This window comes from Crinia signifera, chromosome 3 (genome assembly GCF_055691185.1).
Source record: "Crinia signifera chromosome 3, ASM5569118v1, whole genome shotgun sequence".
Lineage (NCBI taxonomy): Eukaryota > Metazoa > Chordata > Amphibia > Anura > Myobatrachidae > Crinia > Crinia signifera.
Window position 1 is genome coordinate 1,827,976 of NC_139219.1, and position 16,395 is coordinate 1,844,370.

General features: G+C 53.9%; 1 protein-coding gene across 1 annotated transcript in view; it reads left to right on the forward strand.

The window, feature by feature from the left end:
- Positions 1-1,678: 1,678 nt before the first annotated feature.
- SLC30A10 (solute carrier family 30 member 10) overlaps positions 1,679-16,395 on the forward strand; it is a 33,210-nt gene continuing 18,493 nt past the window's right edge. Inside the window, exons 1-3 of the mRNA XM_083175143.1 lie at positions 1,679-2,476; positions 9,739-9,822; positions 14,649-14,888. Coding sequence (XP_083031269.1) covers positions 1,963-2,476; positions 9,739-9,822; positions 14,649-14,888 — 838 coding nt within the window. The 5' untranslated portion in view covers positions 1,679-1,962. The remainder of the gene's footprint in view (positions 2,477-9,738; positions 9,823-14,648; positions 14,889-16,395) is intronic.

A 16,395-nucleotide genomic window follows, 5' to 3' on the forward strand; every position in this document is an offset into this window, starting at 1 on the left:
AGGAGGAGGCACTGGCTGTCCCTGTGAGGTGACAGGAGGAGGAGGCACTGGCTGTCCCTGTGAGGTGACAGGAGGAGGAGGCACTGGCAGTCCCTGTGTGGTGACAGGAGGAGGAGGAGGAGGCACTGGCAGTCCCTGTGTGGTGACAGGAGGAGGAGGAGGCACTGGCTGTCCCTGTGAGGTGACAGGAGGAGGAGGCACTTATTTGTCCCTGTGAGGTGACAGGAGAAGGAGGCACTGGCTGTCCCTGTGAGGTGACAGGAGAAGGAGGCACTGGCTGTCCCTGTGAGCTGACAGGAGGAGGCACTGGCTGTGCCTGTGAGGTGACAGGAGGAGGAGGCACTGGCTGTCCCTGTGAGCTGACAGGAGGAGGCACTGGCAGTCCCTGTGAGGTGACAGGAGGAGGAGGCACTGGCTGTCCCTGTGAGGTGACAGGAGGAGGAGGCACTGGCTGTCCCTGTGTGGTGACAGGAGGAGGAGGCACTGGCAGTCCCTGTGAGCTGACAGGAGGAGGAGGCACTGGCTGTCCCTGTGAGGTGACAGGAGGAGGAGGCACTGGCTGTCCCTGTGAGCTGACAGGAGGAGGAGGCACTGGCTGTCCCTGTGAGGTGACAGGAGGAGGAGGTGGAGGCACTGGCTGTCCCTGTGAGGTGACAGGAGGAGGAGGCACTGGCTGTCCCTGTGAGCTGACAGGAGGAGGAGGCACTGGCTGTCCCTGTGAGGTGACAGGAGGAGGAGGCACTGGCTGTCCCTGTGAGGTGACAGGAGGAGGAGGCACTTATTTGTCCCTGTGAGGTGACAGGAGAAGGAGGCACTGGCTGTCCCTGTGAGGTGAAAGGAGAAGGAGGCACTGGCTGTCCCTGTGAGCTGACAGGAGGATGCACTGGCTGTGCCTGTGAGGTGACAGGAGGAGGAGGCACTGGCTGTCCCTGTGAGCTGACAGGAGGAGGCACTGGCAGTCCCTGTGAGGTGACAGGAGGAGGAGGCACTGGCTGTCCCTGTGAGGTGACAGGAGGAGGAGGCACTGGCTGTCCCTGTGAGGTGACAGGAGGAGGAGGCACTGGCTGTCCCTGTGAGCTGACAGGAGGAGGAGGCACTGGCTGTCCCTGTGAGGTGACAGGAGGAGGAGGCACTGGCTGTCCCTGTGAGGTGACAGGAGGAGGAGGCACTTATTTGTCCCTGTGAGGTGACAGGAGAAGGAGGCACTGGCTGTCCCTGTGAGGTGACAGGAGAAGGAGGCACTGGCTGTCCCTGTGAGCTGACAGGAGGAGGCACTGGCTGTGCCTGTGAGGTGACAGGAGGAGGAGGCACTGGCTGTCCCTGTGAGCTGACAGGAGGAGGCACTGGCAGTCCCTGTGAGGTGACAGGAGGAGGAGGCACTGGCTGTCCCTGTGAGGTGACAGGAGGAGGAGGCACTGGCTGTCCCTGTGAGGTGACAGGAGGAGGCACTGGCTGTACCTGTGAGGTGACAGGAGGAGGAGGCACTGGCAGTCCCTGTGAGGTGACAGGAGAAGAAGGCACTGGCTGTCCCTGTGAGGTGACAGGAGGAGGCACTGGCAGTCCCTGTGTGGTGACAGGAGGAGGAGGAGGAGTGTGTACGTGTTGGACAGGGCTGGGAAGGGCGGTGAGATAATTACACTGACACAGCAGCTCCTTATCTCTGCCTCATATATATATACACAGAATACAGCAGCAGCCACAGTCTCTGCCCAGCGATCAGGATCATCCCGCTGCCATATGCCCTTCAGTGCCTGGCACACAACTGCCCTCTGGGCACCCTCCTCCTCCCTCTCTGGGCACAGAGCTGACTCCCCGGGCACAGAAGTGATACCCCGTGCAGTGGGCCCCTCCCATCCTCCCTCTTGGGCACAGAGCTGACACTCCAGGTAGTGGGAACCCTGCTCCTCCCTCTTTGGGCACAGAGCCGACTCTCACAGATAAACCCCCGTCCCACTGGGCACCATGGGCCGTTACACCGGGCAGAGCTGCCGCCTCATCTCCATGCTGGTCATCACCGTGGTCTTCTTCGTGGTGGAGCTGGTCTCCGGGTACCTGGGCAACTCCATCGCCCTAATCTCTGACTCCTTCAACATGCTGTCTGACCTTATCTCCTTGTGCGTGGGCATCACTGCCTCCCGGGTGTCCCGACGCCGCACCCGGGGCCCCCGGGCCACCTATGGTTACCCGCGGGCGGAGGTGGTGGGCGCCCTGTGCAATGCCGTCTTCCTCACAGCCCTCTGCTTCACCATCCTGGTGGACTCGGTGCTGCGTCTGGCCACGCCCCAGCGGATTGATAATGTGGAGCTGGTGCTGATTGTGGGGGCCCTGGGACTGGGGGTGAACATCGTGGGTCTGCTGGTCTTCCAGGACTACGACGCATGTGTGCGCTTCCTCTCCAGGCGCAAAGCTGGCACAGAGTCTCCGGGTGATGCAGAGGTCGACCAGGGGCCCGGGACCCCAGAGGACGGCGGAGCAGGTGCCTTTCGGTTATTTCACCGGGGTGTTGGGGGGGAGGGGGGGTTTACACTGCAGGGGTTTCTGCTTCTATACATATAATTCTAGGAATAAGTGTATAATGATTATGGGACACATCCTGAGGGGTCAGCCAGGGGTTAACGGGCCCAGTTATTACTGGGGCCCTTATCTCTGAGGAATGGCATATACCTGTGTCACACAATAAAGCTATACTGAGTACTTGTACTCTGCCCAGGGTCATGGGATCAGTGCTGATATAAAAGATTATATAGAGCAGTGGTCCCCAGCACAGGTTACTAGCTGGGTACAGGTGTGTCACCAGTTGTCACATGATATCCTCAGGTGACCTGGAAAATGTAAACTGTGTGTGCTGCGAGTGAGGACCGAGTTTCAGAAACACTGATATACTGTAGGGTGGGTGTTTGGTTACATGGAGTGTAGGGGGTGGGTGTTTGGTTACATGGAGTGTAGGGGGTGGGTGTTTGGTTACGTGGAGTGTAGGGGGTGGGTGTTTCTTCGCATGTAGCATACAGGGTGGATGGTTGTTCGGATAAAGACCCTTATTCAGATCTGATCGTAGTACAAATTTGTTCTCAAAATGGGCAAACCATGCTGCACTGCAGGGGGGCAGATGTAACAGGTGCAGAGAGAGTTACATTTGGATGGGATGTGTTGAAACTGAAATCTAAATTGCAGTGTAAAAATAATGCAGCCAGTATTTACCCTGCACAGAAACAAAATAACTCACACAAATCTAACTCTCTGTGCACATGTTACATCTGCCCCACCTGCAGTGCACATGGTTTTGCCCATTTTGAGAACAAGTTTGTACTGCGATCAGATCTGAATAAGGGACAAAGGGGGTTATTCTCGTTCACTCTTTCTGACAAAATCCTTCTTAGATGGACAAAACCATGTGCACTGCAGGGGGGCAGATGTAAAATGTGCAGAGAGAATTAGATTTGGGTGAGTCATTTTGTTTCTGTGCAGGGTAAATACTGGCTGCTTTATTTTTACACTGCAATATAGATCTCACTTTGAAGTAAAACCCCTCCCAAATCTAATTCTCTCTGCCCCACCTGCAGTGCACATGGTTTTGTCCATCTAAGAAGGAATTTGTCAGAAAGAGTGAACCAAAATAACCCCCAAAGTGTACAGGGTGGATGTTTGGTTCCATGGAGTGGACGGGGTGGGTTTTTGGTCACATGGAGTGGACATGGTTGGATGTTTGGTCACATGTACCATACGGGGTGGGCGGTTGGTCGTATGTAGGATACGGGGTGGGTGGTTGGTTGTATTTAGCCTTTGCGTGGGTGGTTGGTCGCAAGTAGCATATGGGGTAGGTGGTTGGTCATATGTAGCATACGGAGTGGGTGGTTGGTCGTATGTAGCATACGGGGTGGGTGGTTGGTCATATGTAGGATACAGGGGGGTTGTTGGTTTATGTAGTATACGGGGTGGGTGGTTGGTCGTATGTAGCATACGGGGTAGGTGGTTGGTCATATGTAGGATACAGGGGGGTTGTTGGTCTACAGTATGTAGTATACGGGGTGGTTGGTTGGTCGTATGTAGCATACGGGGTAGGTGGTTGGTCGTATGTAGGATACGGGGTGGGTGGTTGGTTTTATGCAGCATACGGGGTAGGTGGTTGGTCACATTTAGCATACCCGGTGGGTAGTTTGTCTTATCTAACATACGGGGTGGGTGGTTGGTCCAGGATACAGGGCAGGTGGTTGGTCACATGTATCATACGCAGTGGGTGGTTGGACCTATGTAGCATACGGGGTGGATGGTTGGTCACATGTAGCATAAGGGGAAGGTGATTGGTCAAATGTAGCATACTGGGTAGGTGGTTGGTTGTAGGTAGCATATGCGGTGGGTAGTTGGTCGTATTTAACATACCGGGTGGGTGGTTGATCCAGGATACGGGGCAGGTTGTTGGTCAGATGCAGCTTACGGGGTAGTGGTTGGTCGTATGTAGAATACAGGGTGGGTGGTTAGTCACATGTAGCATACGGGGTGGGTGGTTGGTCATATGTAGGATACGGGGTGGGTGGTTGGTTGTATGTAGTATACAGGGTATGTGGTTGGTTGTATTTAGCATACGGGGTGGGTGGTTGGTCGTATGTAGCATACGCGGTGGGTGGTTGGTCACATGTAGCTTACGGGGTGGGTGGTCGGTCGTATGTAGGATACGGGGTTGGTGGTTGGTCATATGTAGCATACACAATGGGTGGTTGGTCACATGTAGCATATGGGGTGGGTGGTTGGTCGTATGTAGGATACGGAGTGGGAGGATGGTCACATGTAGCATATAGGGTGGGTGGTTGGTCGTATTTAGCATATGAGGTGGGTGGTTGGTCGTATGTAGCATACGGGGTAGGTAATTGGTTATATGTAGCATACGGGGAGGGTGGTTGGTCACATGTAGGATACGGAGTGGGAGGTTGGTCACATGTAGCATACAGGGTGGGTGGTTGGTCGTATTTAGCCTATGGGGTGGGTGGTTGGTTGTATGTAGCATATGGGGTGGGTGGATGGTCGTATATATCATAAGGGGTAGGTAATTGGTCATATGTAGCATACGGGAGGGTGGTTGGTCACATGTAGGATACGGAGTGGGTGGTTGGTCACATGTAGCATATGGGGTGGGTGGTTGGTCACATGTAGCATACGGGGTGGGTGGTTAATCGTATGTAGGATATGGAGTGGGTGGTTGGTCACATGTAGCATACGGAGTGGGTGGTTGGTCGTATTTAGCATATGGGGTGGGTTGTTGTTCGTATGTAGCATATGGGGTGGGTGGTTGGTCACATGTAGCATACGGGGTGGGTGGTTGGTCGTATGTAGGATACGGAGTGGGTGGTTGGTCACATGTAGCATACGGGGTGGGTGGATGGTCGTATGTAGCATACGGGATAGGTAATTGGTCATATGTAGCATATGGGGTGGATGGTAATATGTAGCATACGGGGTGGATGGTCATATGTAGCATACGAGGTGGATGGTTGGTCGCATGTAGTATATACGGTGACTTGTTGGTCGTATGTAGCATACGGGGAGGGTGGTTGGTCACATGTAGGATGCGGGGTGGGTGGTTGGTCACATGTAGGACACGGGGTGGTTGGTCTCATGTAGCATATGGCGCAGGTGGTTGGCCGTATGTAGCATACGGGGGGGTTGGTCACTTGTAGCATACGAGGTGGGTGGTTGGTCTTATGTAGCATACGGAGTAGGTGGTTGGTCGCATGTAGCATACGGGGGGGGGGGTCGGTCACATGCAGCATACGGGGTAGGTGGTTGGTCATATGTAGCATACGGGGGGGGGGGGTTTGTCACATGAAGCATACGGGGCAAAGTGGTTGGTCGTATGTAGCATACGGGGGGGGTTGGTCACATGTAGCATACGGGGTAGGTGGTTGGTCGTATGTAGCATACGGGGTAGGCGGTTGGTCGTATGTAGCATACGGGTTGGGTGGTTGGTCACATGTAGCATACGGGAGGGGGAGTTGGTCACATGTAGCATACGGGGTAGGTGGTTGGTCGTATGTAGCATACGGGGAGGGTGGTTGGTCACATGTAGGACACGGGTTGGGTGGTTGGTCACATGTAGCATACGGGGTAGGTGGTTGGTCACATGCAGCATACGGGGAAGGTGGTTGGTCACGTGTAGGACACGGGTTGGGTGGTTGGTCACATGTAGCATACAGGGTAGGTGGTTGGTCACATGTAGCATACGGGGTAGGTGGTTGGTCGTATGTAGCATACGGGGAGGGTGGTTGGTCACATGTAGGACACGGGGAAGGTGGTTGGTCGTATGTAGCATACGGGGTAGGTGGTTGGTCACATGTAGCATATGGGGTGGGTGGTTGGTCGTATGTAGGATATGGGGTAGGTGGTTGGTCACATGCAGCATATGGGGAAGGTGGTTGGTCACATGTAGCATATGGGGTGGGTGGTTGGTCACATGCAGCATATGGGGAAGTGGTTGGTCACATGTAGCATATGGGGTGGGTGGTTGGTCGTATGTAGGATACGGGGTAGGTGGTTGGTCACATGCAGCATACGGGGCAGGTGGTTGGTCTATGTAGTATACGGGTTAGGTGGTTGGTCACATGCAGCATACGGGGCAGGTGGTTGGTCACATGCAGCATATGGGGAAGGTGGTTGGTCACATGTAGCATATGGGGTGGGTGGTTGGTCGTATGTAGGATACGGGTTAGGTGGTTGGTCACATGCAGCATACGGGGCAGGTGGTTGGTCACATGTAGCATACGGGGCAGGTGGTTGGTCACATGCAGCATACGGGGGAGGTGGTTGGTCACATGTAGCATATGGGGTGGGTGGTTGGTCACATGTAGCATACGGGGCAGGTGGTTGGTCACATGCAGCATACGTGGAAGGTGGTTGGTCGTATGTAGCATACGGGGCAGGTGGTTGGTCACATGTAGCATATGGGTTTGGTGGTTGGTCGTATGTAGGATACGGGGTAGGTGGTTGGTCACATGCAGCATATGGGGTGGGTGGTTGATCACATGTAGCATACGGGGTAGGTGGTTGGTCACATGTAGCATACGGGGGAGGTGGTTGGTCACATGCAGCATACGGGGAAGGTGGTTGGTCACATGCAGCATACGGGGTAGGTGGTTGGTCACATGTAGCATACGGGACAGGTGGTTGGTCACATGCAGCATACGGGGTAGGTGGTTGGTCACATGCAGCATACGGGGCAGGTGGTTGGTCACATGCAGCATACGGGGAAGGTGGTTGGTCACATTCAGCATACGGGGCAGGTGGTTGGTCACATGTAGCATATGGGGTGGGTGGTTGGTCACATGTAGCATACGGGGCAGGTGGTTGGTCACATTCAGCATACGGGGCAGGTGGTTGGTCACATGTAGCATATGGGGTGGGTGGTTGGTCGTATGTAGGATACGGGGCGGGTGGTTGGTCACATGCAGCATACGGGGGAGGTGGTTGGTCACATTCAGCATACGGGGCAGGTGGTTGGTCACATGTAGCATATGGGGTGGGTGGTTGGTCACATGTAGCATACGGGGTAGGTGGTTGGTCACATTCAGCATACGGGGCAGGTGGTTGGTCACATGCAGCATACGGGGTGGGTGGTTGGTCACATGCAGCATACGGGGGAGGTGGTTGGTCACATGTAGCATACGGGGTAGGTGGTTGGTCACATGCAGCATACGGGGTAGGTGGTTGGTCACATGCAGCATACTGGGAAGGTGGTTGGTCACATGTAGCATATGGGGTGGGTGGTTGGTCGTATGTAGGATACGGGGCAGGTGGTTGGTCACATGTAGCATACGGGGCAGGTGGTTGGTCACATGTAGCATATGGGGTGGGTGGTTGGTCACATGTAGCATATGGGGTGGGTGGTTGGTCGTATGAAACATACGGGGTAGGTGGTTGGTCACATGCAGCATACGGGGCAGGTGGTTGGTCACATGCAGCATACGGGGAAGGTGGTTGGTCACATGCAGGATATGGGGAAGGTGGTTGGTCACATGCAGCATATGGGGTGGGTGGTTGATCACATGTAGCATACGGGGTAGGTGGTTGGTCACATGTAGCATACGGGGGAGGTGGTTGGTCACATGCAGCATACGGGGAAGGTGGTTGGTCACATGCAGCATACGGGGTAGGTGGTTGGTCACATGTAGCATACGGGACAGGTGGTTGGTCACATGCAGCATACGGGGTAGGTGGTTGGTCACATGCAGCATACGGGGCAGGTGGTTGGTCACATGCAGCATACGGGGAAGGTGGTTGGTCACATTCAGCATACGGGGCAGGTGGTTGGTCACATGTAGCATATGGGGTGGGTGGTTGGTCACATGTAGCATACGGGGCAGGTGGTTGGTCACATTCAGCATACGGGGCAGGTGGTTGGTCACATGTAGCATATGGGGTGGGTGGTTGGTCGTATGTAGGATACGGGGCGGGTGGTTGGTCACATGCAGCATACGGGGGAGGTGGTTGGTCACATTCAGCATACGGGGCAGGTGGTTGGTCACATGTAGCATATGGGGTGGGTGGTTGGTCACATGTAGCATACGGGGTAGGTGGTTGGTCACATTCAGCATACGGGGCAGGTGGTTGGTCACATGCAGCATACGGGGTGGGTGGTTGGTCACATGCAGCATACGGGGGAGGTGGTTGGTCACATGTAGCATACGGGGTAGGTGGTTGGTCACATGCAGCATACGGGGTAGGTGGTTGGTCACATGCAGCATACTGGGAAGGTGGTTGGTCACATGTAGCATATGGGGTGGGTGGTTGGTCGTATGTAGGATACGGGGCAGGTGGTTGGTCACATGTAGCATACGGGGCAGGTGGTTGGTCACATGTAGCATATGGGGTGGGTGGTTGGTCACATGTAGCATATGGGGTGGGTGGTTGGTCGTATGAAACATACGGGGTAGGTGGTTGGTCACATGCAGCATACGGGGCAGGTGGTTGGTCACATGCAGCATACGGGGAAGGTGGTTGGTCACATGCAGGATATGGGGAAGGTGGTTGGTCACATGCAGCATATGGGGAAGTGGTTGGTCACATGTAGCATATGGGGTGGGTGGTTGGTCGTATGCAGGATACGGGGCAGGTGGTTGGTCACATGCAGCATATGGGGAAGTGGTTGGTCACATGTAGCATATGGGGTGGGTGGTTGGTCGTATGCAGGATACGGGGAAGGTGGTTGGTCACATGCAGCATACGGGGCAGGTGGTTGGTCACATGCAGCATACGGGGAAGGTGGTTGGACGTATGTAGCATACGGGGAAGGTGGTTGGTCAAACACCATTATTATTTATGTGACTAGTTTGGTTCTATGGGCCTGATTCAGACCTGTTTGCTAGGATGCGTATATTCGGAGATTAGCGAGCAGGATAACGCCGCCCCACTGAATGCACGCCACTCAAATCCACTTTTAGTGGATGTGTACACTTATGAAATTTTCACGGAAGGCGCTCGCTGTGGGCAACTGCACATGTGTATTCCCCCAACATCGGAGATGGGGACGAACTTGGACCACTTGTGAATCACCCCTATGTGCGCTGTCTCTGCCGGTCTGGTTATAGTATAGAATGATGACATGAAATTCTGTATATAGACGCATGTGCAAACTGCCCACGCCAACGCCCACTGTGTATATGTGACAATGCGGATTGTTCTGCACTTATTAAGCTGATCTGTCTTCTGTTTATAGACCTTATACACAACACAGCGTTTCTTCTTTGGCTACAGGTGACTCTTTATATGAAGAAGACCGCGACCTGGAGGATGGGAATGGTCAGAGTAATAGCAAAGCAGCTGCCCTCAACATTAGAGGTAATGCCGGTTATTTCTGGGATGCTGAGACTGCGCTCCAAGCCTGGACCAATGACCCTCCATAGCAGCCAGGATGGTCACCTCCACGTGCAGAGACACATAGGTCAGGCCAGATAGTCAGTGAGCGTGGACTAATGACCCACCATAGCAGCCAGGAGAGACACCGCCACATGCAGAGACACATAGGTCAGGCCAGATAGTCAGTGAGCGTGGACTAATGACCCACCATAGCAGCCAGGAGAGACACCTCCACGTGCAGAGACACATAGGTCAGGCCAGATAGTCAGTGAGCGTGGACTAATGACCCACCATAGCAGCCAGGAGAGACACCGCCACATGCAGAGACACATAGGTCAGGCCAGATAGTCAGTGAGCGTGGACTAATGACCCACCATAGCAGCCAGGAGAGACACCTCCACGTGCAGAGACACATAGATCAGGCCAGGTAGACAGTGAGCCTGGACCAATGACCCACCATAGCAGCCAGGAGAGACACCGCAACGTGCAGAGACACATAGGTCAGGCCAGATAGACAGTGAGCGTGGACTAATGACCCACCATAGCAGCCAGGAGAGACACCTCCACGTGCAGAGACACATAGATCAGGCCAGGTAGACAGTGAGCCTGGACCAATGACCAACCATAGCAGCCAGGAGAGACACCGCCACATGCAGAGACACATAGGTCAGGCCAGATAGTCAGTGAGCGTGGACTAATGACCCACCATAGCAGCCAGGAGAGACACCGCAACGTGCAGAGACACATAGATCAGGCCAGGTAGACAGTGAGTGTGGACCAATGACCCATCAGAGCAGCCAGGATGGTCACCTCCACGTGCAGAGACACATAGGTCAGGCCAGATAGTCAGTGAGCGTGGACTAATGACCCACCATAGCAGCCAGGAGAGACACCTTCACGTGCAGAGACACATAGGTCAGGCCATGTAGTGAGTGTGGACTAATGATCCATCAGAGCAGCCAGGATGGTCACCTCCACGTGCAGAGACACATAGGTCAGGCCAGGTAGTCAGTGAGCGTGGACTAATGATCCATCATAGCAGCCAGGACAGACACCTCCACGTGCAGAGACACATAGATCAGGCCAGGTAGACAGTGAGCGTGGACTAATGATCCATCATAGCAGCCAGGATGGTCACCTCCACGTGCAGAGACACATAGATCAGGCCAGGTAGACAGTGAGCGTGGACTAATGCTCCATCATAGCAGCCAGGATGGTCACCTCCACGTGCAGAGACACATAGATCAGGCCAGGTAGACAGAGCGCGTGGACTAATGCTCCATCATAGCAGCCAGGACAGACACCTCAACGTGCAGAGACACATAGATCAGGCCAGGTAGACAGTGAGTGTGGACTAATGCTCCATCATAGCAGCCAGGACAGACACCGCCACGTGCAGAGACACATAGGTCAGGCCAGGTAGACAGTGAGTGTGGACTAATGCTCCATCATAGCAGCCAGGATGGTCACCTCCACGTGCAGAGACACATAGGTCAGGCCAGGTAGACAGTGAGCGTGGACTAATGACCCACCATAGCAGCCAGGACAGACACCTCCACGTGCAGAGACACATAGGTCAGGCCAGGTAGTCAGTGAGCGTGGACTAATGATCCATCATAGCAGCCAGGACAGACACCTCCACGTGCAGAGACACATAGGTCAGGCCAGGTAGACAGTGAGTGTGGACTAATGATCCATCATAGAAGCCAGGACAGACACCTCCACATGCAGAGACACATAGATCAGGCCATGTAGACAGTGAGCGTGGACTAATGCTCCATCAGAGCAGCCAGGACAGACACCTCCACGTGCAGAGACACATAGGTCAGGCCAGGTAGACAGTGAGCGTGGACTAATGATCCATCATAGCAGCCAGGATGGTCACCTCCACATGCAGAGACACATAGGTCAGGCCAGGTAGTCATTGAGCGTGGACTAATGCTCCATCATAGCAGCCAGGATGGTCACCTCCACGTGCAGAGACACATAGGTCAGGCCATGTAGTGAGTGTGGACTAATGATTCAACATAGCAGCCAGGACGGACACCGCGACGTGCAGAGACACATAGGTCAGGCCAGGTAGACAGTGAGCGTGGACTAATGATCAATCATAGCAGCCAGGACAGACACCTCCACGTGCAGAGACACATAGGTCAGGCCAGGTAGACAGTGAGTGTGGACTAATGATCCATCATAGCAGCCAGGACAGACACCTCCACGTGCAGAGACACATAGGTCAGGCCAGGTAGACAGTGAGCGTGGACTAATGATCCATCATAGCAGCCAGGATGGTCACCTCCACATGCAGAGACACATAGGTCAGACCAGGTAGACAGTGAGTGTGGACTAATGCTCCATCATAGCAGCCAGAATGGTCACCTCCACGTGCAGAGACACATAGGTCAGGCCAGGTAGACAGTGAGCGTGGACTAATGACCCACCATAGCAGCCAGGACAGACACCTCCACGTGCAGAGACACATAGGTCAGGCCAGGTAGTCAGTGAGCGTGGACTAATGATCCATCATAGCAGCCAGGACAGACACCTCCACGTGCAGAGACACATAGGTCAGGCCAGGTAGACAGTGAGTGTGGACTAATGATCCATCATAGAAGCCAGGACAGACACCTCCACATGCAGAGACACATAGATCAGGCCATGTAGACAGTGAGCGTGGACTAATGCTCCATCAGAGCAGCCAGGACAGACACCTCCACGTGCAGAGACACATAGGTCAGGCCAGGTAGACAGTGAGCGTGGACTAATGATCCATCATAGCAGCCAGGATGGTCACCTCCACATGCAGAGACACATAGGTCAGACCAGGTAGACAGTGAGTGTGGACTAATGCTCCATCATAGCAGCCAGAATGGTCACCTCCACGTGCAGAGACACATAGGTCAGGCCAGGTAGTCATTGAGCGTGGACTAATGCTCCATCATAGCAGCCAGGATGGTCACCTCCACGTGCAGAGACACATAGGTCAGGCCATGTAGTGAGTGTGGACTAATGATTCAACATAGCAGCCAGGACGGACACCGCGACGTGCAGAGACACATAGGTCAGGCCAGGTAGACAGTGAGCGTGGACTAATGATCAATCATAGCAGCCAGGACAGACACCTCCACGTGCAGAGACACATAGGTCAGGCCAGGTAGACAGTGAGTGTGGACTAATGATCCATCATAGCAGCCAGGACAGACACCTCCACGTGCAGAGACACATAGGTCAGGCCAGGTAGACAGTGAGCGTGGACTAATGATCCATCATAGCAGCCAGGATGGTCACCTCCACATGCAGAGACACATAGGTCAGACCAGGTAGACAGTGAGTGTGGACTAATGCTCCATCATAGCAGCCAGAATGGTCACCTCCACGTGCAGAGACACATAGGTCAGGCCATGTAGTGAGTGTGGACTAATGATTCAACATAGCAGCCAGGACGGACACCGCGACGTGCAGAGACACATAGGTCAGGCCAGGTAGTCAGTGAGCGTGGACTAATGATCCATCATCCATGTGACGGCAGGACTGGGAGAGGTGCTGAGTGCGAGGTGTGAGGGCAGGACTGGGAGAGGTGCTGAGTGTGAGGTGTGAGGGTAGGACTGGGAGAGGTGCTAAATGTGTGAGGTGTGAGGGCAGGGCTGGGAGAGGTGCTAAATGTGAGGACAGGACTGTGAGAGGTGCTGAGTGTGAGGTGTGAGGGCAGGACTGTGAGAGGTGCTGAGTGTGAGGTGTGAGGGTAGGACTGGGAGAGGTGCTAAATGTGTGAGGGCAGGGCTGGGAGAGGTGCTAAATGTGAGGACAGGACTGTGAGAGGTGCTGAGTGTGAGGTGTGAGGGCAGGACTGTGAGAGGTGCTGAGTGCGAGGTGTGATGGCAGGACTGGGAGAGGTGCTGAGTGTGAGGTGTGAGGGCAGGACTGGGAGAGGTGCTGAGTGTGAGGCGTGATGGCTGGACTGGGAGAGGTGCTGAGTGTGAGGTGTGAGGGCAGGACTGGGAGAGGTGCTGAGTGTGAGGCGTGATGGCTGGACTGAGAGAGGTGCTGAGTGTGAGGTGTGAGGGCAGGACTGGGAGAGGTGCTGAGTGTGAGGCGTGATGGCTGGACTGGGAGAGGTGCTGAGTGTGAGGTGTGAGGGCAGGACTGGGAGAGGTGCTGAGTGTGAGGTGTGACGGCAGGACTGTGAGAGGTGCTGAGTGGGAGGTGTGACGGCAGGACTGGGAGAGGTGCTAAGTGCGAGGTTTGAGGGCAGGACTGGGAGAAGTGCTGAATGTGAGGGCAGGACTGGGAGAGGCGCTGAGTGCGAGGGGTGACGGCAGGACTGTGAGAGGTGCTGAGTGTGAGGTGTGATGGCAGGACTGGGAGAGGTGCTGAGTGTGAGGTGTGAGGGCGGGACTGGGAGAGGAGCTGAGTGTGAGGTGTGATGGCAGGACTGGGAGAGGTGCTGAGTGTGAGGTGTGAGGGCGGGACTGGGAGAGGAGCTGAGTGTGAGGTGTGAGGGCAGGACTGGGAGAGGTGCTGAGTGTGAGGGCGGGACTGGGAGAGAAGCTGAGTGTGAGGTGTGTGCAGGAGACAGGAGGAGACGAGGATTATTCCAAGACAGCAGAGGAGAGAGTAGTGCTAGCAATAGCTAATGAGATGTGGGGGTAAGCTTGAAAGGAGAGTGAGAAACTCAGTCTTAGACATTTACTCCTATATTATGTGCTGTATTCCCCTCTGCTGGTAGCGCAGGAAGTGACATCATCAGCGACTGGTTCTCTTACTGTTGGCTGACTCTGTTCCTATTGCTGTCTCTTCTACCCCGGCAGGTGTCCTTCTTCACGTGATGGGCGACGCTCTGGGGTCCGTCGTTGTTGTAGTGGCCGCTGTCATATTTTACGTGAAACCGTTGCCCAAGGATACGCCGTGTAACTGGCAGTGCTACATTGATCCCAGTCTTACGGTAGTGATGGTGGGCATCATTTTATTCTCTGCCTATCCCCTCATCAGAGAAACCGCCACCATCCTCCTCCAGATGGTCCCCAAAGGCGTTAGTGTTGGCGACATCGGTAAGAACATTCTCCTTTTACTTTATAATATTTAGTAAAATGTTTTGAACTGTTTCCATGTACAGATGGAGTAGGTCACATTGGAGCAGAGACAGGCAGGGAATCGCGCTGACGGGGACGTGCGAACGGGTGAGATGCTCACGCTTCCCCGTCAGATGGAGGACCTGTCCACTAGCCTGCGCCAGCTCAGGCGATAGTTCAGGCTGGCTGATAGGCGCTCCACCTGTAAATGCAGCTATACCTCATTATATATATATGTGTGTGTGTGTGTGTGTAAAGTAGCTATCAGAGGGCGCTAAGGTGTAGACCAAGGAGGTTAGTGTATCCTTATTGAAGGTAGAGCAGTCAGTTGTTTCCGCTCTAATGTGGGACATCTCCATTTCTTGTGTATTATGCGTTGGGCCCCTGATGAGGTTGTGAGACGAAATGCGTTGGGTATTTAGATAAAACAAAATCTTCTTTCAGAAAGCATAAGAATGTTTTAGTGTTGGACACACAGAATAAAGTGATCTCCATCTGGATTGTTCTTAATCTGTATAAGTTTTTGTTATGAAAGCAGTGTTGCAGTATTCATTTAAGTGTTGCTAAATTTGTTAAGTGCTGAGTTATACCCCTTTTACACCAAAAACCCTGGTCCAACCCTGGTCTTTGAACGCTGGAGTTTCCAGGGTCTGACCCTGCTTTATACTTCATTTACACAGCACTTCGACCTGGGTCGGACCTGGGTCTGCACCATTTACACTGAACCTGGGTCAGCCCTGCCTTTCCTTGTTGATATATATATATATATATATATATATATATATATATATATATATCTATAGATATCTATAGATATATAGATATCTATAGATATATATATATATATAGATAGATATATATATATCTATATCTAGATATATATATAGATATATATATATATATATATATCTATATAGATATATATATCTATATAGATATATCTATATATCTATATAGATATATCTATATAGATATATAGATAGATCTATATATCTATATAGATAGATCTATATAGATCTATCTATATAGCTTGGAGGGGGTAGAGGGGGGAAGCTGTCCCCGGGTGCTGTGAGGGTAGAGGGGGGAAGCTGTCCCCGGGTGCTGTGGGGGTAGAGGGGGGAAGCTGTCCCCGGGTGCTGTGAGGGTAGAGGGGGGAAGCTGTCCCCGGGTGCTGTGAGGGTAGAGGGGGGAAGCTGTCCCCGGGTGCTGTGGGGGTAGAGGGGGGAAGCTGTCCCCGGGTGCTGTGAGGGAAGAGGGGGGAAGCTGTCCCCGGGTGCTGTGGGGGTAGAGGGGGGAAGCTGTCCCCGGGTGCTGTGAGGAGGAGGGGGGTCCCTGCGGCTGCTGAGGGGAGAGGGGGTACCTGTCAGCCTGACACTATGATTGCCGGCGCTGCCACTGCTGTATCTCCCCCCGGCGGCCGGTCCTTGCGGCGGATGGACAGTCAGTGTCGGCGGTCCCTCTGGCGCAGGGGAAATAGTACTATTTC